Source organism: Caretta caretta, chromosome 3, assembly GCF_965140235.1.
Source record: "Caretta caretta isolate rCarCar2 chromosome 3, rCarCar1.hap1, whole genome shotgun sequence".
In the NCBI taxonomy this organism is placed as follows: domain Eukaryota; kingdom Metazoa; phylum Chordata; order Testudines; family Cheloniidae; genus Caretta; species Caretta caretta.
The window spans coordinates 69430252-69458105 of NC_134208.1; the positions used below are offsets into that span (position 1 = coordinate 69430252).

Sequence of the window (27854 nt, forward strand, 5' to 3'; positions counted from 1 at the left end):
GTCTAGGTTCCTGGTGTAAGGCTTCATGAGCTGTAGGAGCATTGGGTAGGCGGGGTCTCCAAGGATCATGATGGGCATTTCCACATCCCCCATTGAAATCTTCTGTTCTGGAAAGAAAGTCCCAGCTTGCAGCTTTCTATACAGTCCAGTGTTCCGAAAAATGCGTGAATCATGCACCTTCCCTGACCACCCCACATTTATGTCAGTGAAACATCGGTGGTGATGCACCAGCACCTTCAAGACCAGGGAGAAGTAGCTCTGTTGGTTGATGTACTCGGTTGCAAGATGATTGGGGGGCCATAACTTGGATATGCATTCCATCTATCACCCCGCCGCAATTAGAGAATCCCATTGCTGCAAAACCATCAATTATTTCCTGCACATTACCGAGAGTCACAGTCCTTCAAAGCAGGAGGTGAATTAATGGCACTGCACACTTGTATCACTGAAACACCCACAGTGGACTTTCCAACTCCAAACTGATTCGCAACTGACTGGTAGCAGTCTGGATTTGCCAGCTTCCTCACAGCAATCACCACTCACTTTTCCACTGTGAGGGCAGCTCTCATTCTGGTGTTCTTGTCTGCAGTGCTGGGGCCAGCTCCACATACAGTTCCAGGAAGGTGGATTTGCGTATCTGAAAGTTTTGCAGCGTCTGCTAGTCATCTCATACAAGCATCAAGATGCGACGCCACCACTCAGTGCTTCTTTCCCAAGCCCAGTACTGTGGCAAGCTGTTCCGTGAATGCCAGCAGCAATCTTAAACTATTTGTTTCCATGGCAGACAGCAGAGCAGGTATCACAAATTCACTCTCTGTTTTGCTGCTCATGAAATATTGCAGGACCAGCCACATTGTGTTCATAGTGCTCATCACCAGAATGATCAGCAGCTCAAGATCCATGCTGTCAGGCAGAGATGGCAGGCGCAGTGTACAAGGGCTGTTGAAAAACGGCATGAAATGAAGTAAGAAGCCCCTGAAATGATGGGACAGAAAGAACTGCATCACGGGATGGTGAGCACATGCCCATAATATACGGCAATCCATTCCCAGAGCTCTCAGCAGCAGAGAGTGACAGAAGGTGGCAAGTTGCACAGTGGGATAGCTACCCATAATGCAATGCTTTCTCTATTAATGCAAGAGCAATGACTGTGGACACTCTCATTCGACACAAGGAGCATTATGTGGAAGTGCTCAACCACTGTTATTAAAGTGACTTATGATCGCCAACATAACTGAAGTCAATTTAACTCCATAGTGTAGACTTGACCTTTGTGACAGTGGGAGTAGCAAAAGGCTGAACTCACCACTCTGTAAACTTTCCCACATAGGCTTAATTGGGAGATAATTGATTAAGGACTGTGTGATTAACCAGTTAACAAGGAGATTCAACTCATCAGCTGGAGATTGTTAAATAGGAAACAAGAAGCGCAAGGAAAAGGCAGCTGAAAGGAAGGGCAAAGTAGACCAGGATCTCAGAGAAATGACACCTCTCGCCTACCCTTTCACCTTGTACCTAGGGAGTACATTGTAGCTTGGGGAAAGCCTTATGATGATGGGACATGAAGCTGCATAAGACATTGTAAATAAAATATAATGTGGTGAAAATTTATGTAAGAGTGTATGGGGACTGCTTTTAAAGAGAAATCCAGGGTCAGGATACATGCCCTCTGACAGTCATCCACAAACTTTATCAGCAGTCGTTTTATATTTATTTCCCAATGATTGATGAAAATGTTGAATAGCATTGGGCCTAGTACCGATCCCTGAGAAATGCTACTAAAAAACACAGGGATTCAGTGATGATTCTCTACTGACAAGTACTTTCTGTGATCTGTCAGTTCTTAATTAATTTAATGTGTGCTTTATTGATACTGTATAGTGCTAACTCTTTAATCAGAGTCTTGTGTGGCACTAAGTCAAATACCTCACAAAATGAAAGTGTATTACATCTATTTCTGTCCTATATAGGCTCTTATACTGTGCTCACACTGTAGTATCTGAGCACCTTCTAGCAGTGCAATAACTAGGGTCCTACCAAATTCACGGTCCATTTTGGTCAATTTCACGGTCATAGGATTTAAAAAATTTGTAAATTTCATGATTTCAGCTATTTAAATCTGAAATTTCACAGTGCTGCAATTGTAGGGGTCCTGACCCAAAAAGGAGTTGGGAGGCGGGGGTAGATCACAAGGTTATTGTAAGGCGGGTTTGCAGTACTGCCACCCTTACTTCTGTGCTACTGCTGGTGGCAGCACTGCCTTCAGAGATCAGCTGCTGGAGAACAGCGGCTGCTGCCTGGGAGCCTATCTCTGAAGGCAGAGCTGCCACCAGCAGCAGTGCAGAAGTAAGGACGGCATGGTAGGGTGTTGCCACCCTTACTGCTGTGCTACTGCCTGCAGAACTGGGCCCTCGGTCAGCAGCTGCCACTCTCCGGTCACCCAGCTCTGAAGGCAGCAATGCAGAAGTAAGGGTGGCATGTTATAGTATTGCCACTTTACTTCTGCGCTGCTGCTGTGGGGGACACTGCCTTCAGAGCTGGGCACCCGGCCAACAGCCACTGATCTCCGGCTGCCAGCTCTGAAGGCAGCACATACGTGAGGGTTGCAATACCGTGACCCTCTAAAATAAATTAGTGACCCCCCCTCAAACTCCCTTCTTTGTCAGGACCCCCAATTTGAGAAACGCTAGGTTTCCCCTGTGAAATCTGTATAGTATAGGGTAAAAATACACAAAAGACCAGATTTCACAGGGGGAGACCAGATTTAACAGAGGGAGACCAGATTTCACAGTCCGTGATGTGTTTTTCATGGCGGTGAATTTGGTAGGGCCCTAGCAATAAGCGATGTGACTACACGTCTGTCATGCATTGGTTGTTCTCTCACGCTCTGTCAAGGGACAGAAGTATGTGCAGTGGAGCATGTGTTTTTGGCGGGGTTTTAGGTTTGTTTTGTATTATTTATTTAATTATACATGTTGCTGTGTGTTTAGGTAAGAGAAGGCAAGTCAAAAGAAATGCACCTTTTACTTGGAGCGGAAGTTTGTTAGGTTTGGGATGGTCCTCAGCTCCTGAGGAAATTAATTCCACAGTCTCAGTCTGGCCTCTGAGAAAGTTCTGTCTCCCACACAGACAAGCTTTAAAAGACCCTCTTATTGTAGAGAGTTCCATTGTGCTAGATGAATGTAGTTGACCATGGTCTGCACTGCGGAGTTTTAGGCAGTCTCTAGATATCCTGGGCCCAGGCCATGGAGTGCCTTGAAGATAATGACCAAGACCTTGAACTTGATTTGAAATTCTCTGGGAAGCCAGTGTAGAGAGCAGAGGAACAGTGTTATGTGTTCATGGTAGCCTGTGTTTCTGAGGGATGTGCTGCAGCATTCTGTACTAGTTGGATTTTCCCATATGCTGATGGCTTCATGCCTGGGTATATCACATTGCTATAGTCCAGCCGAGAAGTGACAAAGGGATGAATAACTGAGGCCAGGTCATCATCCACCAGAATGGGATGGAGTCTCCTAGCCCAAATGTGTGAGCTTAATGTCAGCAAGGAATCCAAGAATACTGTTAAACTAAGGACCACACTGTCTAAGTGGAGCTTTGTATCCTCAACCAAAGGAGGTTGCACCACGGCTGCAAACTCTTTATCTTCACGAACTAAACTTGTAATTTCATCAAAGAATGAAATCCGATTTGTCTGACAAGACCTATTTCTATAAAACCCATTTTGACTGGCATAAATTATATTCCTGCTCTTTAACAATTGAATCCTGTATCAGCTTTCCATTATTTTGCCCAAGATTGAGGTCAGGCTAACCAGCATGGTCATCCAGCTTTCACTTTTTGAATGTGGGCACAATATTAGTACTCTTACAGTCTTCTGGAACTTCCCAAGCACTCCAAACTGTATTAAAAATTAACATTAGTGGGCCAGAGATTTGCTTAGCCAACTGTTTTAGATCTCTTCAATGCAAGTTGCCTGGGTCTGCTGATCAGGTGGAAAGTATTTAATCATCCTTGTGATATGATTAAATCATCCCGCTTCTTTCCAAATACTAAACAGAAACATTTATTGAACACTTTCTGCATCATTATTAACAATTTCACCATCTCCATCCAGTGTTATGTCTATACCCCCTATACAATTGGTAGGATTTCTTTTGTTCCTAATATACTTTTCATACTCTTTATTGTCCTTAGCTCTGATAACATTTCTTATCAATTCTCTACACTTCATAACATTCAGAATAATGGGCCTACTGGATGAGGGGAAGCAGTAGGTGTGATATAAATGGATTTTAGTAAGGCTTTTGTCACAGTCCCACATGACAGTCACATAAGCAAACTAGAGAAATGTGGCCTAGATGAAATTACTATAAGGAGGTACACAACTATACTCAAAGAGTAAAAAGAAAAGGAGTACTTGTGGCACCTTAGAAACTAACCAATTTATTTGAGCATGAGCTTTCGTGAGCTACAGCTCACTTCATCGGATGCATACTGTGGAAACTGCAGAAGACATTATATACACACAGAGACCATGAAATAATAGCTCCTCCCACCTCACTGTCCTGCTGGTAATAGCTTATCTAAAGTGATCATCAAGTTGGGCCATTTCCAGCACAAATCCAGGTTTTCTCACCCTCCGCCCCCCCGCCCCCACAAACTCACTCTCCTGCTGGTAATAGCCCATCCAAAGTGACCACTCTCTTCACAATGTGTATGATAATCAAGGTGGGCCATTTCCAGCACAAATCCAGGTTCTCTCACTCCCTCACCCCCCTCCAAAAACCACACACACTGTCAGACTAACACGGCTGTTACTCTGAAACCACTCAAAGAGTAGTTATCAAATGATTCACTGTCACACTGGGAGGACATACCAAGTGGGGTCCCACAGGGATCTGTCCTAGATCTGGTACCATTCAATATTTTTATTCACTCCACCATCCATGTTGTTGAGAGTATGCTTACCAAATTTGCAGGTGACACCAAGCTGGGAGAGGTTGCAAGCACTTTGGAGGAACCGATTAGAATTCAAAATGATCTTGATAAATTGGAGAATTGGCCTGAAATCAATAAGATGAAATTCAATAAGTCAAGTACTTCAATTAGGAAGGAAAAATGGGGAATAACTGGCTAGACACCAGGACTGCAGAAAAGGATCAGGGGGTTATAGTGAATCACAAATTGAATATGAATCAACAATGTGATGCTGTTGTAAAAAAGGCAAATGCCATTCTGGGATATATGTTAACCAGAGTGTCATATGTGAGACACAGGAGTTAATTTTTGAGCTCCATTTAGCACTGATAAAACCTCAGCTAGAGCACTATGTCTAGTTTGGGGCACCAAACATAGCCCTGGTCTACACTAGGACTTTAGGTCGAATTTAGCAGCGTTAAATCGATGTAAACCTGCACCCGTCCACACAATGAAGCCCTTTATTTTGACTTAAAGGGCTCTTAAAATCGATTTCCTTACTCCACCCCGACAAGTGGATTAGCGCTTAAATCGACGTTGCCGGCTCGAATTTGGGGTACTATGGACACAATTCGATGGTATTGGCCTCTGGGAGCTATCCCAGAGTGCTCCATTATGACCGCTCTGGACAGCACTCTCAACTCAGATGCACTGGCCAGGTAGACAGGAAAAGAACCGCGAACTTTTGAATCTCATTTCCTGTTTGGCCAGCGTGGCAAGCTGCAGGTGACCATGCAGAGCTCATCAGCACAGGTGACCATGATGGAGTCCCAGAATCGCAAAAGAGCTCCAGCATGGACCGAACGGGAGGTACGGGATCTGATCGCTGTTTGGGGAGAGGAATCCGTGCTATCAGAACTCCGTTCCAGTTTTCGAAATGCCAAAACCTTTGTGAGAATCTCCCAGGGCATGAAGGACAGAGGCCATAACAGGGACCCGAAGCAGTGCCGCGTGAAACTGAAGGAGCTGAGGCAAGCCTACCAGAAAACCAGAGAGGCGAACAGCCGCTCTGGGTCAGAGCCCCAAACATGCCACTTCTATGATGAGCTGCATGCCATTTTAGGGGGTTCAGCCACCACTACCCCAGCCGTGTTGTTTGACTCCTTCAATGGAGATGGAGGCAATACGGAAGCAGGGTTTGGGGACGAAGAAGATGAGGAGGAGGAGGAGGTTGTAGATAGCTCACAGCAAGCAAGCGGAGAAACCGGTTTTCCCGACAGCCAGGAACTGTTTCTCACCCTAGACCTGGAGCCAGTACCCCCCGAACCCACCCAAGGCTGCCTCCTGGACCCAGCAGGCGGAGAAGGGACCTCTGGTGAGTGTACCTTTTAAAATACTATACATGGTTTAAAAGCAAGCATGTGAAAGGATTACTTTGCCCTGGCATTTGCGGTTCTCCTAGATGTAGTCCTAAAGCCTTTGCAAAAGGTTTCTGGGGAGGGCAGCCTTATTGCGTCCTTCATGGTAGGACACTTTACCACTCCAGGCCAGTAACACGTACTCAGGAATCATTGTAGAACAAAGCATTGCAGTGTATGTTTGCTGGCATTCAAACAACATCCGTTCTTTATCTCTCTGTGTTATCCTCAGGAGAGTGAGATATAATTCATGGTCACCTGGTTGAAATAGAGTGTTTTTCTTCAGGGGACACTCAGAGGAGCCCATTCCTGCTGGGCTGTTTGCCTGTGGCTAAACAGAAATGTTCCCCGCTGTTAGCCACAGGGAGGGGGGAAGGTTGAGGGGGTAGTCACGCGGTGGGAGGAGGCAAAATGCGACCTTGTAACGAAAGCACATGTGCTATGTATGTAATGTTAACAGCAAGGTTTACCCTGAAAGAGTGTAGCCACTGTTTTATAAAATGTGTCTTTTTAAATACCGCTGTCCCTTTTTTTTTCTCCACCAGCTGCATGTGTTTCAATGATCACAGGATCTTCTCCTTCCCAGAGGCTAGTGAAGCTTAGAAAGAAAAAAAAACGCACTCGCGATGAAATGTTCTCCGAGCTCATGCTGTCCTCCCACACTGACAGAGCACAGACGAATGCGTGGAGGCAAATAATGTCAGAGTGCAGGAAAGCACAAAATGACCGGGAGGAGAGGTGGCGGGCTGAAGAGAGTAAGTGGCGGGCTGAAGAGAGTAAGTGGCGGGCTGAAGACAGGGCTGAAGCTCAAATGTGGCGGCAGCGTGATGAGAGGAGGCAGGATTCAATGCTGAGGCTGCTGCAGGACCAAACCAGTATGCTCCAGTGTATGGTTGAGCTGCAGCAAAGGCAGCTGGAGCACAGACTGCCACTGCAGCCCCTCTGTAACCAACCGCCCTCCTCCCCAAGTTCCATAGCCTCCACACCCAGATGCCCAAGAACGCGGTGGGGGGGCCTCCGGCCAACCAGCCACTCCACCACAGAGGATTGCCCAAAAAAAAGAAGGCTGTCATTCAATAAATTTTAAAGTTGTAAACTTTTAAAGTGCTGTGCTTAAAGTGCTGTGTGGCATTTTCCTTCCCTCCTCCACCACCCCGCCTGGGCTACCTTGGTAGTCATCCCCCTATTTGTGTGATGAATGAATAAAGAATGCATGAATGTGAAGCAACAATGACTTTATTGGCTCTGCAAGCGGTGATTGAAGGGAGGAGGGGCGGGTGGTTAGCTTACAGGGAAGTAGAGTGAACCAAGGGGCGGGGGGTTTCATCAAGGAGAAACAAACAGAACTTTCACACCGTAGCCTGGCCAGTCATGAAACTGGTTTTCAAAGCTTCTCTGATGCGTACAGCGCCCTCCTGTGCTCTTCTAACCGCCCTGGTGTCTGGCTGCGCGTAACCAGCAGCCAGGCGATTTGCCTCAACCTCCCACCCCGCCATAAACGTCTCCCCCTTACTCTCACAGATATTGTGGAGCACACAGCAAGCAGTAATAACAGTGGGAATATTGGTTTCGCTGAGGTCTAAGCGAGTCAGTAAACTGCGCCAGCGCGCCTTTAAACGTCCAAATATGATTTTTAAGGAAAGGTCATAAGGAATAAGAGGTTAAGAAAACATGATTTTTAAGGAAAGGTTGAAAGAATTGGGAACTTAGCATAAAGAAGGTAAGACCGAGAGGGGGATATGATCACAGTCTCCAGATACGTACAAGGTTGTTATATACGTGGTGTGTGAGAGGTCACGCTGGTGGGGGTGGAGTTTGCATTATGAGGTCTCCCTCATACCAGACAAAACCACCTCCAGTGGTATCTCTGCCCCAGCCAGGGGACAAAGGTTGGTCTAGCAGAACCAGGGGTTTAAATCCGGACGAATGGACAGCCTGGACCATTGTGACCATGGAGTCTGACGCCCCTGGAACCCAGGTCACAGAACCTCCCCAGACTCAGGAATTCCCACTGACCATCTTAGGCCAAGGAGCTGAGGCCACGGCATCGGGGAGGGAAATCCATCACCCACCCTTAGGTGCCGCAGCTTCCCCTCCCCCCGCCCCTTCAGTACCCCACAGCACAGGTATTGGGTATTGGGGTCAGAGATAGAAAGCTGTGGGGGAAGCCCCGCCCTCTGCCTCTCCTCGATGTGGCATCGGACCGTGCACCTGTCACTCAGGCTATCCAGTCACTGCAGGCCCCTCCTCCCGTCACTTTTGAAATCCAGCCGCGAAGTGTCAGGCGCTCCCTCGGGGGAGGGAGAGGTACATTTCCCAGCAAGCTCCGCGGGCGGAAGGGGAGATATTTGCGAGGCGGCGCGCGCCGCTGCGCTCAGAGAGAGCCAGTGGCGTGGAGCGCGCGGCCGGTAACGCTCCGGGCAGGGCAGACTCCGGCCGGGCTCGCGGCGGCCGTTTCCGAGCCGTCCACCCCTCGCGGCGGCGCCATGGGGCCGCAGGAGCCGGCGCGGAGCGGCCCCGCCGCCCTGTCCCCGGCAGCGCTGGGGAAGCTGAAGCAGCGGGCGGCGGAGTGCATCGAGCTGAGCGCCGGGCGGCTGAGCGCCCTGAGCCGAGAGATCTGGAGCCGCCCCGAGCTGGCCTACGAAGAGCACCAGGCGCACGGCGCCATGACCCGCTTCTTCGCCTGCGCCGAGCTGCCGGGGGCCGCCTGGGCTGTGCAGCCGCACTACAAGCTGGACACGGCCTTCCGGGCCGAGTGGGGCCCCGCCGCCCCGGCCCCGCGGCCGCTGCACTTGGGCTTCCTGTGCGAGTACGATGCGCTGCCCGGGATCGGACACGCCTGCGGCCACAACCTCATCGCCGAGGTGGGGGCCGCTGCGGCCCTGGGCGTGAAGGGCGCCCTGGAAAGTCTGCCCCAGCCGCCTCCCGCCGCAGTGAAGGTGAGAGCCGGCGGGGAGGTGGGCGATCCGTCGCTCCAGGGGGAACCTGCCCGGGGAATGAGGGGAGCTGGCCCAATTTGGTCCCCATCCCGTTGCTGCCCAATACAGCCTCTCATTTTCCAACCTTAGCTTGCTCTTCCTGGCCATCAAAGACACCAAGAAGCCTGGGTCTCCAGCATGTCTGCTCAGTAATTCCCTCGCCCATCCCCGTGGGGTTTATTTTTGTGCCAGTCAGGTGTGTTTAGAGAGACAAGGTGGGCGAGGTAAGGTCTTTTATTGGACTGGCTTCTTGTGGGCGAGGGAGATACGGGGAGCTCTTCTTAAAGAGTGTGTGTATGTAACTGCAGCCTGCCACTGACACCCTGGTTCTCACCAGCCTTTGTTATACTGCAAGGTAGTGGCTATTTGTGAGCCGTCAGGGTTGGAGGCTACAGCAGCAGGGCATTGCAAAACACCCCAGGTTACAGGGCAGGGATGATACAGGCCCCCTCCACTGGTTTGTGTAAACATGAAATATTGTCTCTCTCACCAACAGAAGTTGGTCTAATAAAAGATATTACCTCATCCACCTTGTCTCTATAACATTCTGGGGCCAGCATGTACAGCACAACTGTGTACAACAAAATCAGGTTGTTGAAAATTTTGCTGACCCCTAACCTTCTCTTCTAGATCACAGTGCTGGGGACTCCTGCAGAAGAAGGTGGAGGCGGAAAAATAGATCTCATAGAAGCTGGTGCTTTTGATGATCTGGATGTTGTTTTTATGGCCCATCCAGCACAAGATGATGCTGCTTATTTTCCTGATGTGGCTGAGCATGAGTAAGTAAGGTGTATGAAAGACTTTTTTTTCTGCTTTCTGTACATCAGAACCTTTTCAGCAAAGGGAGACCTGCTTTTAAAGTGGTTAAACTTGGAGTCTGGTAATCACTGGTATTCCTCATATATAATATGTAGTCAGTTCATGAGAAAGTTGATGTACTCAGTACTGAGCACTGAAACCCAGTTCTTGTGTTCTTCTAAAATGTAATGTTCAGGCCTGCATCTGTTATGTTTTTTGTTACAAGAATTTTAGAGTTAGTATCTAGTCAGGGTAGCAAGTGGTATTTCATTTAATTGATAAAACTTAGATATGTCATGCTTAGTTAAGGAAGCCAACACAAATCCTGACTCTGCAATTCAGAAATTCAGAGTTAGAAATAATGCATTGTTATATAGCATATTATGCTTTCTGGGAAAATATTTGTCCATGTTGGTCCCACAAAATTCTCTCTTAGACATTTGCTGTATTTTATTGCTCAAAGATGCAGTCTTTTTGTGCAAGCTGTATATTTTTCAATTTCCTGAAATTCTTTATTCTCCCTTGGACTGATTCTTTTAAAATATCCCAAAACAAACATTTTCATGCATCTTAAAGCCTTCTAAAGTTAATTAAGTAAAATTAAAAAGTAAATATTTTCCAAAGTATGATTGTTTCCATCCACAATGATAGATACAATAGTGTTCGAACTGAAGCACTGTTAGCCTTAATTGGAAGGGGGGAAATGTTCAGACTCTTGAATTGGAGATGACTTTGCTCTCTATTCTAAAGCAGAATGAAAGCTAGTTGGTATAAAACAACATTGCCACTAATTTCAAGAGCGTGAAATGCTTTTTTCTTGAAGAACCCATGTTTCATGGCTTTATATACAGGTACTATCCAAGGATTCAAGAGCAAGCTGTAAAAATTGTTTTTCTCCATTTACCCTGTTGGTAGCCAACCAGTTTGTCCCACTTCTGCTTCAAATTAATCTTGAAGATTTGCTTAAATAAAAGTTGTTATGTAATTCACCAGAAATAATCTGTCCTCTTCAAGTAAATTTACTTACATCCTATATGAGTGCACAGCTTTCCAGGTTTCATAACAAAGTAATGAAAGTGTGTGATTTCAAATTCACATTAACTTGGCAGTGCCTGCCTCTAGGTTAGTATCTCTGAAAAGACATTGTTTTCTCTCTCAAGCAGAAGATTTAACTAGTCTTTGGTCTCTGAGGTTTTTTCCTCCTTCATCTGTGTCTCTGGGACTGATTGTAACCTGCCCTTTTCATCTCAAGGACCCATCCTCCCGAAGTAAAATAGAGTAGCCTGTGCCCAAGATTTTGCAGTCTGTATTTTCTCAAACTTATTATTTCCTCTACAAATATTTAAGGCTTATTTGATCCTAGACTGTAGTCAGTAGTATGTTTCTGCAAATGTTAACTGCTTCCTATACCTGAAACTTCATTAATGTAAATGTATAACTTATAAATCTTATGGTTTCTTTTGACAGACTTTCATTTAATAGACTTCCAATTCTTGTCCACTCGCCTCCTCCTTAATCACCTCATTCTTAGTTTTGTATTGTTGAACAAAAAGGATCTGGTTCTCTGTTCTGAAGTGAACTGTCTAGTGCTGTGGGGGAGGGGGAGTTCTCAAGCTGTCACAGCATGGATCACTTTGTCAGATTCTTGTGAAAAATCTCATCTTCTAGGCAAGGTTGTATTACATTCCTGTGGCAACAACAGAATCTGCATGGAAAAGTAATGTTGGGAAAGTCTATATTGTTGCCTTTAGAGTTATATGTGCTTTTACTTTGAAAAACTGTGCACACTACTTTTTGCTCTTAACTTCCTCTCCCCTTCCACTTTTCCATTGGGTAGAAACCAGAAAGACAGCAAGCACCGTGAAACATGGTGTGCTCCCTGTTTACCATCACTAAGTCCTCCTGTGGACCAGTTTTGGGATCTTTGAACTAGTGGTTCGAGCATAGGATAGACAGTCAATAGATCTGGGCTCTATTCCCAGCTATCCATTGCAAAAGTCACATCTATGCTCATTCACTTCAGTTCATGTATTTGGAAAACGATGATAGGATTGTTGAGGCTTAATGTTTGCCTTGAATGAAAGGCTGTCAATAAGTTTGAATAACTGAATAAATATTTGTTAAAAGGCTCTTTAGGAAGCTGATAGGTTGTTAAACTAAATGGTCTCTTTTGCCCCAGAATGCTTATGGTATGGATTGGCTTCATTTTGAAGTTCAGGTTGCACAGTTTTACAGCCTTGCAAAAACTACCCAATCATTTGAACTGAATAACTTTTGTGCTAGGCTTCTGCATTTCTAAAGGCTAGGGTATAATTTGTGGAATTGGAGTCAGGCGGGAGGGAGGAAGATGGGATGTATGTTTGGGGCTTGTAACAGTGCAGGTTTTATTTTAAGACACTAGAGGTGCATTCACCTCCATATTTGAGGCTTCTTTTCTGCCATCACTAGCCCCAAGGATCTTCAAAGCTAACTTACATTTCGGCTAATGTCTTCTGGCCACAAGTTATAATTTTTTCCTTACACTGAATTTATACAAAGTATCTGATAATCACCTCCTTAAAGACTGTTTTGTGTCTTTGCCATGTCTTATTTCAAATGGATTGTCCTGGAAACTTCAATGATGTACATCCAAAAATGTTGGTGAGATTTAGTTCATACTCCATTACTGAGTTGTGGGGAGGGAATACTCAAGAAGGTGTTTGTGGGTTGTTTTTTGGTTTTTGGTTTTCTTGTTAACTCGAAACCTCAGAATGGGGTGGTCTGGCTCCAGCAGATTTGGGACATACATGACTGGTGAGGACATCAGCTTTAGCTGAAAAATACAAAAAACCCAAAACAAACCTCTCCTCTTCCTGTTTGTGGGTATGCAACCCCCTTCTCAAACTACCCCATGAACTGTTGTTTCTTGCCTAATACCAGCTATTGGCTGACAGCCAGAGTTCTTAACCCACTCTTGGTATCTTCTCTGCCCCTTTTCCCCTCCACCGCTAATCTTGTGGCTCTATTCCCTGTACATTCCTTCAATTATTCTCAAGTTGGTGCCAACAATATCTCTAGGGAAAACTGTCAATATCCTTTCCCTGGTACCTGAGCCAAACTTTCACTTCTCTAAGGCAATAAAGTTCCATTGCAGTGGGGGATTACTGGATAATGGAAAATCTAGGAACTTACTATTTGCCACATTTATGTGGTAGGAAGAGGTCAGGAAGCTCTCCAGAATCTGTGCCCTTGGGTAAGAGGTTTAGGTCATAAGCACCTGGGCCAGATGTATCCTATAACTGACTTCAAGTAATCTTTTTGTCCATTACTTCAACAGGCTTCCATTCTGTACCAGGTTCCATAGATTCTTGCTCCAAGTTTCAGATTTGCTTCCTTGAACATTGTATTAAAACAAATCCGTTAAGATTAAATTTATAATAATCCTAAACATTTGCAAGTATGAAAGGCTGCAGTTGATGCACCCAAATGAATTTTGCTGCTTAGTGATAATCTGATCACTAAAGGGCAAAGTTAAGGTAATTTGAATCCCTTATCTATGACCTTCTATATTGCCAAACCAGAAACTTACTCGTCAATAAAACACATTTCGTTAGTGATCATTAGAATACCGTACTCTGAAGTATACAATGGTTATATTGATTTTAGTAGTCTTTGTGACTATACATTCAGCACATGCTCTACTGATAGCATGCTGAAGATTATTTTATGTGCCACCAATTGACAAGTGTCATTAAACAGTGAACTTGTCTTGTTATTCTAAACCTCTTAGGCCCAGATAATGGAGCTCTAGGAAGCGCACACAAAGAACAAAGGGGTATTAGCAAAGCATCATAGTGCCATACCTTGCATGTGGTGCAAATTATAAAAACCAATAATCTGGTGCACATGTTTAATGGTGCATGTGTTCAGTGTTTCATCTGCAAGTAGTATCTTCTCCAAATATAAGACTTCAGACATCAAGATTTGAATGAAAACAAATGTAAAAGGGAAATAGGCTGCTAACAGTTCAGTCACTTTACAAATTCTATCCCATGGACAAGTGTTTTCTTTATCTTAACCCTTACTCTGAATTTTGTGAATGTCTAAATTTCATGGTTTTTCTTTAATTTACAGAGGGTTGTGTTTTTTTGCTCTGGGAATACATTTAATTTAAAGCTTCAATAGCCTTAAGGAGTTTGTTTTCAAAACATGATGAGTTCTTGCTAAGGAAAAATGTTGATACTGATTGCAGATAGGCAAGAACTTAAAGGTATAGATTTGATATTGTCAATAAGGAACTTCAGAGTAAATTATGCTATTTGTACAATGCATCTAATTGCTGTCCATGTTGGCAACCAGCACCTGGACCTCTTTGGCTATGTCTACACTGCAGTTGGTGTGATTGCAGCTCAAGTAGGCATACCTATGCTAGCTTTACTCTAGCTAGAATGGATAAAAATATTAGTGGTGATGCAGCTGCAGTGGCTTCCCTGCTATTTTTAGTTATGCTAGCTAGATTAAAGGTACAATCACACCTTTTTGATTGCAGTGTAGACATGTTAATCCTGTTGAAATCTGCCTTAATGGTGTGTAGACAACTTTTTATCTACTTATCTGAATTTCAAACATCTATCATCCTCCTCTGACTGCATATTCTTATAAATCACATATAGAAGAGGGGAAGCACAAAAAATTGCAATGGACTTCCTTTTAACCGTTTTCTATGTAGTTTCATCCTGCTTCAAATCTATTTTCTTCTCTGGCTCATCTTACCTCTGCCCTAGAGACGCTACCAATTTCTGAGGAGGAGGTAAAAGAGGCTTTATGCTAGCCCATACCCTGGCTTCTATTATTAAATGGTTAGGTGCATAGTAGGACTCTTGCTGGCAAGAAGTGGATGGCAATAATTTATATAGCAGGATATAGCTATTTTTACTACAGATCTGTTCTTAACCTTTTTAAATGTATATAGTGCATTTTCTATTTTGTTTTCAACTTTAGAGTGTTGGCAGAGTTTGGGGAGGGAAAGGACAAACTTAATTTCTAAATCTCTTTCAGGATCTATGCGTTGGTGGTTAAAGGTGTTTAGCTTCCCGACAGTTTAGGGCCTGGTAAATCACAGCTTAATCATATGCTTCAAAAACATTGATATAAAATTTTAATCATTGTTGAGTGAATCCAAAGGGACTTTGATTTTAGTTTTTAAAAGTGGACAAAAAACAAATAAGTCATGGCTTTTATTTCCTAGTGTGACTGTGAAATACTATGGAAAAGCTTCTCATGCTGCTGCTTATCCTTGGGAAGGAATAAATGCATTAGACGCTGCTGTTCTTGCATACAACAATCTGTCAGTTTTAAGACAGCAAATGAAACCAACCTGGAGAGTTCATGGTGAGAGAGCTTCATTCAATCTTATGTCCACCAAGTAAGACTTCTGGCTGTTTGGATACTGACTGAAAAAAATCCTAAATATTGCATTGTTACATTTAACTGGAAAAGTAATTTGAAATAATTACATTTTTCATCCAAATACCTTTCTAAGGGAACTTCTATGGTACCATCAACATTTAGTATAAACTGTTGAATGCAGACCAATAGGAGGGCAGTATGGTCTAAAGTCATAAGCATTTTTCCTCTACATTTACACAAATGAGACACTTAGTATATTAATACAGATTTAATATTTACACAAACCGAATGTAGCACTTAACTGCCAAACTTGTCTAAGAATCAAGACACTAATGGTGAAGATGCTCTATTGGTATGACTATAGCCATACAACTGCTTTGTAAACTGGAAACAACGTTTTTAGGGAAACTTGACCAGCTGGAACAAGATGTAACATGAGCAATAAAAGCTTCCCTTGATAAAGGTTTAAGGATCTTGTCACTTAGTTGAGGCAACAGCTAATAACCTTCCAAGGAACCTGAACTTGTAAAATGAATGTCCTAAACTATCCTCTAGTATTAAAATATATATTTTAGGCCTCTGATTAATGTCAAACTGAAGTATATCTTGAGACCTCCCTTCAGCAATACTTTGAAAGATTAACTTTTTTGGTGGGGGAGAAGAGTAAGGCTAGGATTCCAGGCAGGCTTATTTTTCTTCCCCAAATGTTGCTAGCTTGCCAAAAGTACTAGGAAAATCAGTATTTTGTTCTTTGACTCTTTCCAGTTTTGTTAATGTGTTATAGCACATCTTTAAGCAGTTTTCTCCTGTGCTTTCTTTCTTTGGAAAACTACGTATTGTAGTGTGTGCATTGCACAAATCTGCTTGACTGCCCACTTGCCAATTCCTTGTTTGAGCAAAATAACTTTTGCTGGCATCCATCCATTATTCTTATCTCAAAGCCTCTGCCACCATTGCATGCAGTGCTCTCCTCTTCTACTTTAGCTTATGTAGCATTTGGTTGCCATATCTTTCAGGACTTTCGCATTCTGAATCAGTATTTCTGTGTATTGAGACTACAGGATCTTGTTCACATTTGCCTCTTGATAGCCCTACCCTGCCAGGTGCCAGTTACAGTAAGCAATTGGTAGTGCTCACAATATTTTGAACGGCCCTTGAATTCAAGTGTACTAACACAAGGTGATTTCTTAGCTTTGGTTGGAGTCTTAATCATGCCAGCTATATTAACTGGCAGGTATGGTATGGGAACACTAGCAACAGGTCTCTTCCCACTGAAGTTATGATAACAAAAGATAGCTATCTGTTGTGGAGAGAAGAAATCTAATGTGTTGCTGAGTAAGTTGTGTAGAACATATAACAAGAAATAACTTTATTCGTTAGCTGGCTTTTTCCGTTCCCATATCTGGACATGATGGACTGGTATCCATTTGTTTGAAGGAACATTTTCTGTTCAAACTTGGCTCAAATTAGGCTTTGTAAGAAAATAAGATTTTACAAAATTTAAAATCAATGGAGATGTTTCCAAAGAATGGCCAGAGTCAATGAGGATACTAGCGAGTTTGCTTTCTTTGTTGCAGCAAATGCCAATTACTTTGCAATGACTAATTTAAACTTGTCAGTGTGCTAAAACAGGAGAACCTGAAGTTGACGGGAAGCCAACTGATCTTTTCTTCATTGTTCAAACTAGCAAAGCAAAATAGCAACACATGGCATAAATGATAAGTAAACTTTCAAAAACCCCTAGAGTTTTTGAATCCAAGGCGGTCTTTGTAACATAGGTAAGGATACTATTTTTAAAAAGTTTAACTTAACACTACCAGTATGGCTGTAACCATGAGGAATGTGAAAATCAAGACGTATGCTTTTGTAACTTAAACTCTGGAGAAGTACTTGGCTATATTTAAACTAAGTGCTTACGTTTTGATCTGTGAACTTCTGTCACATATTCATTCATTTAATTTCTCTTGTTGTCCCAGCATTGTCAAGATTTTCGCAGTTTAGAATGTTTGCGGTGAATAGCAGGGGAGAACTGTAAATGCTACTTTTGCCTTTTTTTTGTGTGTATGAACTCAAGGTGAATAACTGAGTTGTCTCCAAAAGAATGCAGTGATACCAACCTAAGAAGCCTGTATACATGATATGTTGTGAAAGCTTCTCTCTTTTCAGCTGAAGTTGGTCCAATAAAAGATATTGCCTCACCCACCTTGTACACATGATACTCCTTTCTATTGCGCAGACTGCAAGGGGAAGTAATTGGGTCCAAATTCAAAGTTTTTTAAATGGTTATTCTCAGTACTTAGTGCTCAGCTGATGCCTTATTTCTAATACTTTTGTTTTATGTGTGCAGCTATAAATGAGGAGCTTCATAAGACAGTAAGTAAGATGGCTTGATCCTTTGCAACATTCAATAATTGGGCTCTTCTCTTCTGTAGGTATAATAAAAAATGGTGGCGTGAAACCTAATATCATCCCTTCTTACACTGAACTAGAGTTTTACTTGCGTGCCCCTTCACTGAAGGACCTTGCCATTCTGACAGAGAGAGCTGAAAATTGCTTCAAAGCAGCAGCTGTGGCCACAGAATGCAAAGTAAGAATTCTAGAGCTGATTCATTTATTTTTATCATTTTGAAGTTAGGCCAAAATGGGAGCCTAAGTCTTCATTTATATGGTTTGTATCACCCTTACCTTTTTTAAAGCAACCTAAAATTTAGATCTCTAAGTACTAATCCGCTACTCTACTATGTGCTGAAAAAGATTTTGTTGGTGAGGAGAAATATTTAGTTGCTACAATTCTAAATATTCTAGATTTTTCAACTGAAGCTTTCCCCAGTCTTATGCCATAAGTAAAAGTGTTCCCAATAGTTCACTCAGGTTTTAAAAAAAAAATTGTATCGGTCTTGACCAAGTCAGGACATCTTGCAATTTATCTCTAACTTCTGAGACTGTAGTTTAAAGTATAGCTAGTGGCTGTCTGCCATATTGCTGTGACAGAAACGTGTGTGTGTTGTGTTGTAAAGGGGCTAATTAATTTGTAGCCTCAATACATGGTGAGTGAGTTAGTGAGGACCAAGTTAAAATTCATGGAAGGCTCTTAATGAAAATTGCTTTCCCTACTGGCCTTTGCTCCAGTTAGAGAAGAATTTCAATAAGGCTAGTTTATAATGAAGGTAAATCAGCAAGGCCTCAGTGTAAACTCTGACCAAAGCCATTTCTCTGGCTTCCTTGCCTGTGTCTTTTTTCCAAACCACATGGCAATCTAGCTTCACCCAGAACCCTACTGTGGATGTTAAAAAGGGCTGTTATTATCTGGACAGAATTAGGCATGGGAGAAATCAAACCGATTGAGTCTTTAGTGATCTATCTAATGACTTGCAGCCCAGCTTGCTAGTTACAGTAGAACCTCAGTTATAAACGCCTCAGGAATGGAGGTTGTTCATAACTCTGAAATGTTCATAACTGAACAAAACGTTATGGGTTTCGAGTTACAACCGAACATTGACTTAATACAGCTTTGAAACTTTACTATGCAGAAGAAAAATGCTGCTTTCCCTTTAATTTTTAGTAGTTTACATTTAACACAGCGCTGCCTGATTGTGTATTTCTGGTTCCAGATGAGGCGTGTAGTTGACTGGTCAGTTTATAACTCTGGTGTTTGTAACTCTGAAGTTCTACTGAACTTACAATGGGGGATCTGTTGAGGCAATATTATAAAGAGGAAACAAGCCTATTTAGGCCATGTCTACACTACAAACTTTGGTCGACAGAAAATGTATAGTTGCTAAATCTTTGTACCTGCTCAAGTGATATACTTATTTGGTTGCTTGTGTCCGTGCTGTGTGTACTCAGCAGGCTTGCTTGTATTGATGAAAAGTGAAGATAGATATCCCAGTATGCTGCCGTTCAGGGCAATGCCTTTTGGGAAACTTTCTCAGTGTGTTGTGGGGTAGAAATTAGTTGCACAGAGATCTCCTGGGAATTAGGGGTCAAGTTCCCAGTATGCAACTTTCTCCATCTCATATTGCCATCCATTTCCCATAATTTTTGCGCCTTAAAAAAAAAGTGCCACAAATTTGCTCAGCACTTCTTAGTGTCTGCCATCTCAGACAGAAGCGTGGAGCACACAGAGATCTGTGCTGCTCTTGTGAACATTCAGATACAGGATACATGATTCTCCTGTATTTGCAGACCCACTGGAAGTACTGCAACAGGGGATATGACTTCTTTGAGAACAGTTTGCTCAGAGACAAAGTGAAAAACAACTTGGTGGTGATAAGGAAGCAGCTGCAGACAGTGGAGCACCATTGTTGGACCCAAGAAAAAAGCAGTGAGTGGTGGGATTGTATTGTAATGCAGGTTTGAGACTATGGACAATGGTTGCAGAATGTTCAGATGTGAAAGGCAACATTCCTGCAACTGTGTGCTGAGCTCACCCTAGCCGTCCAACTCAGACCATAGACTTTAAGGTCAGAAGGGACCATCATGATCATAGCCTGACCCCCTGCACGTTGTAGGCCACAGAACCTCACCCACCCACCCCTGTAATAGACTCCTAACCTCTGGCTGAGCTACTGAAGTCCTCAAATCATGATTTAAAGACTTCAAGTTACAGAGAATCCCCCATTTACACTAGTTTAATCCTGCAAGTGCTGCAGAGGAAGGTGAAAACCTGCCACGGTCTCTATCAATCTGACCTGTGGAAAATTCCTTCCAGACTTTAAGTATGGTGATCAGTTAGATCAGTGGTTCTGTCTCAACCTTTTTCGTTTGTGAACTGCTAAAAAATGGAGTTGAATGAAGGTGTAAACCCCTTTGGAAATCTTAAATGTAGTCTGTGGACCCTGAGGGGTTCATGGACCACAGATTGCCCAGGCTGTCTAGTGTCCCTTGGGACAATGGTTCTCAATCTTGCTAGCCAAAGACTGTTTCCATTTTGGTAACGCCCTCCCTGCTGTTTTGATATGTACAGATGCTTCTGATTCAAAAGCTCAGGAAATACAGGTGGTCAACAGCTGCAAACTATTAACTTCCAAATCATGTCTGTCTTAAAAACCAACTGCTCTGCTCTGATTTGTATGTCAGTGTAAAGCAGTGGATGTCTGACAAATGCTGTCTGTTTGCCCGGCTTCTTGCCCATAAAGTATGCGCTTGGTATTGGGTGTGGCAGAAGAACCTGAATACAATAGAATTGCTATTATATCCCCATATCTGACTTTTGCAGACCGAGTTTTGAGTGAAATCATCACCGCATGCTTCATCTGCTTGCAACTACACCCAGACAAACCCTTCAGGAATTTGTGTGGGTTTAACAAAGGGCAGAATTTGGTCCTTGACAGCATTTTAAAGCACATTGTGTTTTGTCCACATTTGGACTAGAAGCTTAACCCAAAAGGAATGACTTGGCCTATGAAAAGGTACCATTAAATGGACAAACTTCAGCAAAGTTGATTCAGGGGCACCCATCTGCTTTTGTGTGGGATAACTGACATGAAGCTGTTGCGAGTAAGATACTGAGCAAGGAGGCTGATGGCTGGATCCACAACCTTTCATCTTGAAATGTCGCAGTACACAAACTAGCCCTGCCTCTTCTGTGTGAGTTGAGGGGACGCCCTGAAGGACAGTGTACTTCAAAAAACTCCAGGAGTTAGATACAAAAGTATTGGCTTCCATGAAGCTGGATAAAGGACAGGATCGCCTGTTCATCTCAGACCCTGGGGGCTGACATTTGAATAGAAGATGGGAATCGCCTTGAAGCAGGAAAAAGCTAAGAAATCCACAGACATAATGATTTGGTATCATCCTCTGAAATGGCAGGGCTGGGGAGCAGGTGATGGCAGGAAGGGATGACGGCACACAATGAAATCTGCATATGTAAAGCCTGCAAAGTGACTGCTGCATTTTATAGCCTGCAGGTTAGGACAGCCTGAAAGCATATGGCACTCCTGCTTCTGAGCTATGGCAAACCACCAAGGCCAGCCCATAGGTGACAAGTCACAGCCTGTTTCCTCTTGTTTTTTCCTACCCCCCCCCCCCCCAGATGTTCTGGTTTAACTTGGATTTAAACTTGGAGAGTGGTCAGTTTAGATGAGCTATTACCAGCAGGAGAGTGAGTTTGTGTGTGTATGGGGGTGGGGGGGATGTGAGAAAACCTGGATCTATGCAGGAAATAGCCCGACTTGATTATGTAAAGAGTTGTCACTTTGGATGGGCTAGCACCAGCAGGAGAGTGAATTTGTGGGGGGGGGGGTGGAGGGTGAGAAAACCTGGATTTGTGCTGGAAATGGCCCACCTGTTGATCACTTTAGATAAGCTATTACCAGCAGGACAGTGGGGTGGGAGGAGGTATTGTTTCATATTCTCTGTGTGTATATAAAGTCTGCTGCAGTTTCCACGGTATGCATCTGATGAAGTGAGCTGTAGCTCACGAAAGCTCATGCTCAAATAAATTGGTTAGTCTCTAAGGTGCCACAAGTACTCCTTTTCTTTTTGCGAATACAGACTAACACGGCTGTTCCTCTGAAACCAGCCAAGAAGCAGGTGTTTGTGCTGTGCCTTTCACTCAAACTGAAATGTATGGAATGTAATGTTGCAATCAAGCTCCTCTGCTTTTTTCAGCAGCAACACCTCTTGCAAACAGTAACCACAATTTTACACAAGGTTCAATGCAGCAGATACCTGATGTTGATCTTGCTTGCAAATTCATTTTTCAAAATCATCATCTAAACTGTTGGGGAAGTGGTTTGTATTATCTGTTCTGTTTCAGGCATTTTAGCAGGAACAGAAATGCAGATCACTCATCTTAGTGCAGTGGTTCTAGGCCTTTCCAGACTGATGTACCCCCTGATTTGTCTTGCGTACCAAGTTTCACCTCACTTAAACTACTTGCTTACAAAATCAGACCTAAAAATACAAAAGTTTCACTGCATACTATTACTGAAATTGCTTGCTTTCTTATTTTTGCCATATAATAAAAATTGATTGGAATATAAATACAGTAGAACCTCAGAATTACAAACACCTCAGGAATGGAGGTTAACTCGGAAATGTTTGTAACTCAACAAAAGGTTATGGTGGCTCTTTCAAAAGTTTACAGCTGAACATTGACTTAATATAGCTTTGAAACTTTGCTATGCAGAAGAAAAATGCTGCTTTTAACCGTCTTAATTTAAATGAAACAGAATTTCCTTACCATGTCAAATTTTTTTTAAACTTCCCCTTTATATTTTTTTTAGTAGTTTTACATTTAACACAGTACTGTACTGTATTTTGCTTTATTTTTTTTCCTCAGCTGCTGCCTGATTGCATACTTCTGGCTCTAAATGAGGGGTGTGGTTGACCGGACAGTTCATAACTGAGATTCTACTGTATTGTACTTAGATTTCAGTGTGATACTTGAGCCTGTTTTTCACTTGTGAGTCTTGTCTGAAGCCTGAGTCCCCCTGCCCGGGGCTGAAGCATGTAACTTAGCTTTGCAGGGTTCTCTGTGGCTTGGGGCCCCAGACAGTTGCCTTGCTTGCCACCTTCTAATACCAGCCCTGCACATGCGATTTCCCCCTAAACTTGTCACACGACCCCCCTAGGGGTTGCAATCCCCAGGTTGAGAAACACTGATCTAGATGACCGGAGTACTCTCTGAAAGACCTCTGTGTACCTCCAGGGGTACGTGTACCTTGGTTGAGAACCTCTGAGTTACACCCTGAGCATGTACACAAGACCCACCAGCCAGACACCTGGGAAAGAATTATCCACAGTAACTCAGAACCTTCCCCATCTAGTGTCCCATCACCAGCCTTTGGAAATATTTGCGGCCAGCAGTCACAGATCAGCTGCATGCCATTGTAGGCAGTCTCATTATACCATCTTCTCCATAAATTTACCAAACTCAGTCTTGAAGCCAGTTAGGTATTTTGCTCCCCTTTCCCCTTTGGAAAGCTGTTCCAGAACTTGACTCCTCTCATGGTTAGAAACTTTGTCTAATTTCAAGGCTAAACTTGTTGATGGCCAGTTTACATCCCTTAGCGCTTAACTTAAATAACTCCTCTCCCTCACAGACATAGCAGAATGAGATCTGCATGGACAGTGGAGAAGCAAGTGGCAATAGCATTCTGGAACTTGCTATGCTAGATTGCTACTGTTTAGTGGGAAATTATTTTGGAGCTGGAAAAATCAGTGGTCGGGGTTTGTTGGAATTATTAATATTTGAAATTCTTAATATTAGTGTCTGAAACCACCAGACACAAATTTAACCATAATTCCTTTATTAAATCCAAAGGCCAAATAGCTATTTATACAATTGCTTTAAATGTGTAACTGCCTAAAAATAAGCAGTCACTACACCTAATACAGTAACAATATTCATAAGCATATGATCAATATACTTACGAATAGGCCAGAGGAGGGATGACCGTGCATTCTGGTGTGCCCCAGAATGGTCAGGAAGGGTCTCCCAAAGAACGTTCAAATTTATCTCTTCAGAGATTTCAGTTAATTTCAGCTTTATCAAAAACCCAATTTGAAGCAGTTCATCCATCTTACTTTCCTTCCTCCAAGGCCTTCCTTTCTTATCTCCTTCCCCAGTCCTCCTCGCTTAGCAGTAGAACCATGGGAAGATTTATGCTTGTTTCTTTTAAGACCATTTTCCTGTGTCTTATTGCAGCTTTTCACTTACTTTTTGGACCATACATCTTTCCCACACTGCAAGCAATATTACTTATTCTCATGACCTTCTACTTCCTGATTTGGGGCCTTTTCCATACTAGCTACAAACCATAAAACAGATATTTTCTTAACTTACATTTAGTTAACTTTAACTATGCCCACATGGCTATTGTCATACAAGTGTGTAGAGCCATTAGTCATCTCCTGCTATGGAGGACTTGATTTTTGGCAATGTGCAGGACATAGTGGATGGATTTGCTGCAGTGGGGTTCCCAACCTGCAGTGAGGTGATGGCGTACAAATCCCTATTTTGGCACCGTACATCCTTGCCCACACAGTGCATCAGCAGGAAGGTATACTTTGTTACGTTTATACAAGCATTGTTGGATCACTGTGGATGTTTGTTTGATATCAGTGGGGGCTGGTCAGGGAAAGTGCATGACATTCATATTTAAGAACACAGGACTGTTCAGAAACGTGCAAACAGGAACTTTCTTTCCTAAGTGGTGGGTTACAGTTGGTGATACTGAAATGCCAACAGTGATTCTGGGGGATCCAGCCTACCCCTTGGTCTCTGAGCTCTGGAAGCTGTACGCTGGCCACTTGGACAGCACCAAGCAGGTGCAGAAACCAGTTGAATGTGCTTTTGGTACAATGACGGTACGTTGGTGGTTGTTACTCACTAGATTGAATCTCCATGAGAAAAATATTGTTATGGCCTGCATAACATCTGTGAGGCACAGGGGAAAAAGCTGCCAGAATGGAGGGTTGAGGTGGCTGAGTTTGAACAGCCAGACACAAGGGCCATTACAAGAGCTCAGTGTGGAGCTACATGGCTGAGGGAGGCTTTGCAAGAGCATTTTAATGCTCCGTTACAGTAGCGTTCTGTGCCTGGGCCCGAAGCTTTGCGTGCTGTTAGGAATTATGTAGTGCTTGCTCTACGTTTATTAATATGGCTGGGTGGTTTCCTGAACCTATAAGTTCTGTGGTGCTGTACATTTATAAGCATTGGGTTCTTTGATTACTGATACGCATTCAGAGGTGTTTGTGAAAAAATGATTTTATTTAAAAAAAAATAGTTTGTTTTTCTGCACTGTTTCTGCCACTCTGTGCAGAAACAGGCAATGCAATACAAACTTTTAAGATAAATAAACAGAACAGAATTTTAAAATTGGAAAAGCAGCAAATATTTGTCTATTTCAGTGCACAAATGTAATCTGTTGTGGCTACATATACACTGACCTGTGAGAACCACAGTTGGTATATGTGAAGCTGGGTTTTCCTTGCTGTCTCCCAGCATGAAGTGGTAGGGATAAGGCTGCAGCCTGTCATGACCTGTGATATGCTGGAGGATGTAGGGAACTGCTACCATGAAGTTCTCCAACATCTGCAAAGGGCAGAGAGCCTGGGATTTTTTGACTTGTCTGGCAACCAGGGTCTGTAGCAACTGAATTTGCTGACTGAAAAGACCCATTATGTCCTGCTCCATTTTTCCTCTCCTTGTCCTGGGTCTTTCTCCTGTCCACTCTTTCCTTCTCCGTGCCATCTGCCATGTTGCCCATCCAGGTCCTTTGTTCCCACTCTGGTGCAGCACTGGCTTGCAGGATCTCACTGAACATGTCCTTTTCTTTCTTTGTCATTAGAATTGGGTGTTTTGTGGGTGTGGAAGGGGCATACTTCAATGCCGCAGCAGCTGCTGATAAAAACAACTATATCATTGGATATACCTTAACAGAAACGGAAAGATAAATTTCAAACTCCCTTCCTTTTTTCCCATTAAATACTTTTAATAAGACATCCTTATTGACACTTAAGCTTTGGAGCAACTCTGCACAGCCCCATTCTCCAACCCTAGCCATGGTAAGTGTAGCCTGCTGGGAGGGGGGAAGGAATCCTCAGGAACAAGAACACTTCAGCCCTTATTGCATGGGTGTGAGTAGAGAGCAATGGCACTGAATATTTCCCCAGGCAGTGGTGGTTTTAGTGAATATCTCACTCCTGCGTGTAGAAAAGGAGCACAGCTGCTACTGGTGTTGTGAAGCTGCCTGGGTCTATATGCCACTACCCTGTTTACTGCAATGGTAGCAGCCAAACTCATTGTGGAGTGGCATGGGAAAGGGTACTGCAGGGGAAGAAATAAGGCTACAGTTCCTAGAAATCTTTGGGTGAGGATTGTGGCGTATGTTCATGAAAATTTTAATCCAGATATCTCGGGAAGATACAAGGGACAGTCCTTATGTACATAATCAAACTGCTCTATATGGACTCTCTGCATACAAGGGAATGAAAAGCAGATACCAGCTATACAGTAACTCCTCACTTAGTCGTCCCAGTTAACGTTGTTACGTTGCTGATCAGTTAGGGAACATGCTTATTTAAAGTTGTGCAATGCTCCACTATTACATTGTTTGGCTGCCTGCTTTCTCCAAAGCTGGCAGCCTCCCTACGCCCCCCCCCTTGGCCCCACAGCGCCTCCTGCCTGCTGGCAGATCCTGCGGATCAGTGCCTTCCCCTGCCTGGAGCAATCAGCTGGCTTGCGGCGTTTGAGGGAGGGGGGGAGGAGCGAGGACTCGGCGTGCAGGCTTCCCTTACCTCCTGAACACCGCAAACCAGCTGATTGCCCCGGGCAGGAGGTGGGGGGAGGGCAGGGGAGCCTGCGCACCAAGTCCTTGTGCCTCCTAAACGCCGCAAGCCAGCTGATTGCCCCAGGCAGGAGGAAGGACTCTGCACACCTCCCCCTGCCTCGTGCCCGCAGCAATCAGCTAGCTTGCGGTGCTCAGAAGGGAGGAGCGAGGACGCAGGGTGCGAAGTAAAGGGAGAGAAGGTGGGGGGGAGGGGAAGAAGAGGCGGGTCAAGGGTGGGAGCTTGGGGGGAAGAGGGGAGTGCGCAGGCTGAGGGTTGAGCCCCCCTCCCCCTCCCCCGTGGTGCTTTCAGAGTAAGGGAAGCTGCTGCTGCTGCGCAACGTGCTTCTCCTAGCCTACAGAACCTTCAGCCTCCTTGCCTGCCCCATCTCTAGTGCCAGTGGGCTGTGCCTGTGTAGGGTAAGCCAGGGGCACCTCCCAACAAATGATTGAAGCTGGCTTGAAAATCCTGAGTGGTGACGATCCTGACGGATCACAGCTCCAAAGTGATTAGGGGAATTGGTCATCTAATGACTTGCTATAAAGAAATTTACCAAGGAAAAAAGAGCAAAACAGTCTCTAGATGTGTTTTTTAGAGTTCAGAAAGTTCAGCAAGAGGAGCACCTCAACCAAGCTTCATGCTCAGCAGTGATGATTGTAGTATTAAATTGCTTGTTTAAAATGTAGATAATGCCTTTTGTCTGGCAAAAAAAAAAATTTCCCTGGAACCTCCTCCCCCCCCCCATTTACATTAATTCTTATGGGGAAATTGGATTCGCTTAACATCGTTTTGCTTAAAGTCTCATTTTTCAGGAACATAACTACAACGTTAAGTGAGGAGTTACTGTACCTCTGTTTGTTGTATCACTGTCTCCTTGTATTAGTAAAAGAATAAACTAACAAGACATAGGTATTGACTTTGGGTTGGGCTGGGTGCCATCTTTAAATTTAAATGTAGGGAAAAATGTATGTTTATCTAAGGTCCCTTCCCCTTCATCTGGCTCGTCTCTACTTTGGCTGGTGACACTCTGTTGGGCTTCTTCAAGGTATCCATGGTGGTCTGCGGAGTGCTTGTG

General features: G+C 43.7%; 2 protein-coding genes across 2 annotated transcripts in view; both read left to right on the forward strand.

Moving 5' to 3' along the window:
• The first annotated feature begins 5554 nt into the window (after positions 1-5554).
• LOC142071405 (uncharacterized) lies at positions 5555-7507 on the forward strand. Its single transcript, XM_075126190.1, has 2 exons — positions 5555-6295; positions 6884-7507. Exons 1-2 carry the CDS (start codon positions 5713-5715, stop codon positions 7423-7425), a joined length of 1125 nt encoding a protein of 374 aa, XP_074982291.1. The 5' UTR covers positions 5555-5712; the 3' UTR covers positions 7426-7507.
• Positions 7508-8726: 1219 nt separating this feature from the next.
• PM20D2 (peptidase M20 domain containing 2) overlaps positions 8727-27854 on the forward strand; it is a 38445-nt gene continuing 19317 nt past the window's right edge. Inside the window, exons 1-4 of the mRNA XM_048845032.2 lie at positions 8727-9277; positions 9947-10095; positions 15342-15484; positions 17935-18089. Coding sequence (XP_048700989.1) covers positions 8825-9277; positions 9947-10095; positions 15342-15484; positions 17935-18089 — 900 coding nt within the window. The 5' untranslated portion in view covers positions 8727-8824. The remainder of the gene's footprint in view (positions 9278-9946; positions 10096-15341; positions 15485-17934; positions 18090-27854) is intronic.

What these genes read in the sequence shown, in the direction of transcription:
- LOC142071405 (XM_075126190.1), top strand. Translation starts at nt 5,713, where the DNA reads ATGCAGAGCTCATCAGCACAGGTGACCATGATGGAGTCCCAGAATCGC. An exon ending in AGGCGGAGAAGGGACCTCTG is followed by an intron (nt 6,296 to 6,883) that starts GTGAGTGTACCT and finishes TTTCTCCACCAG; the next exon opens with CTGCATGTGTTTCAATGATC.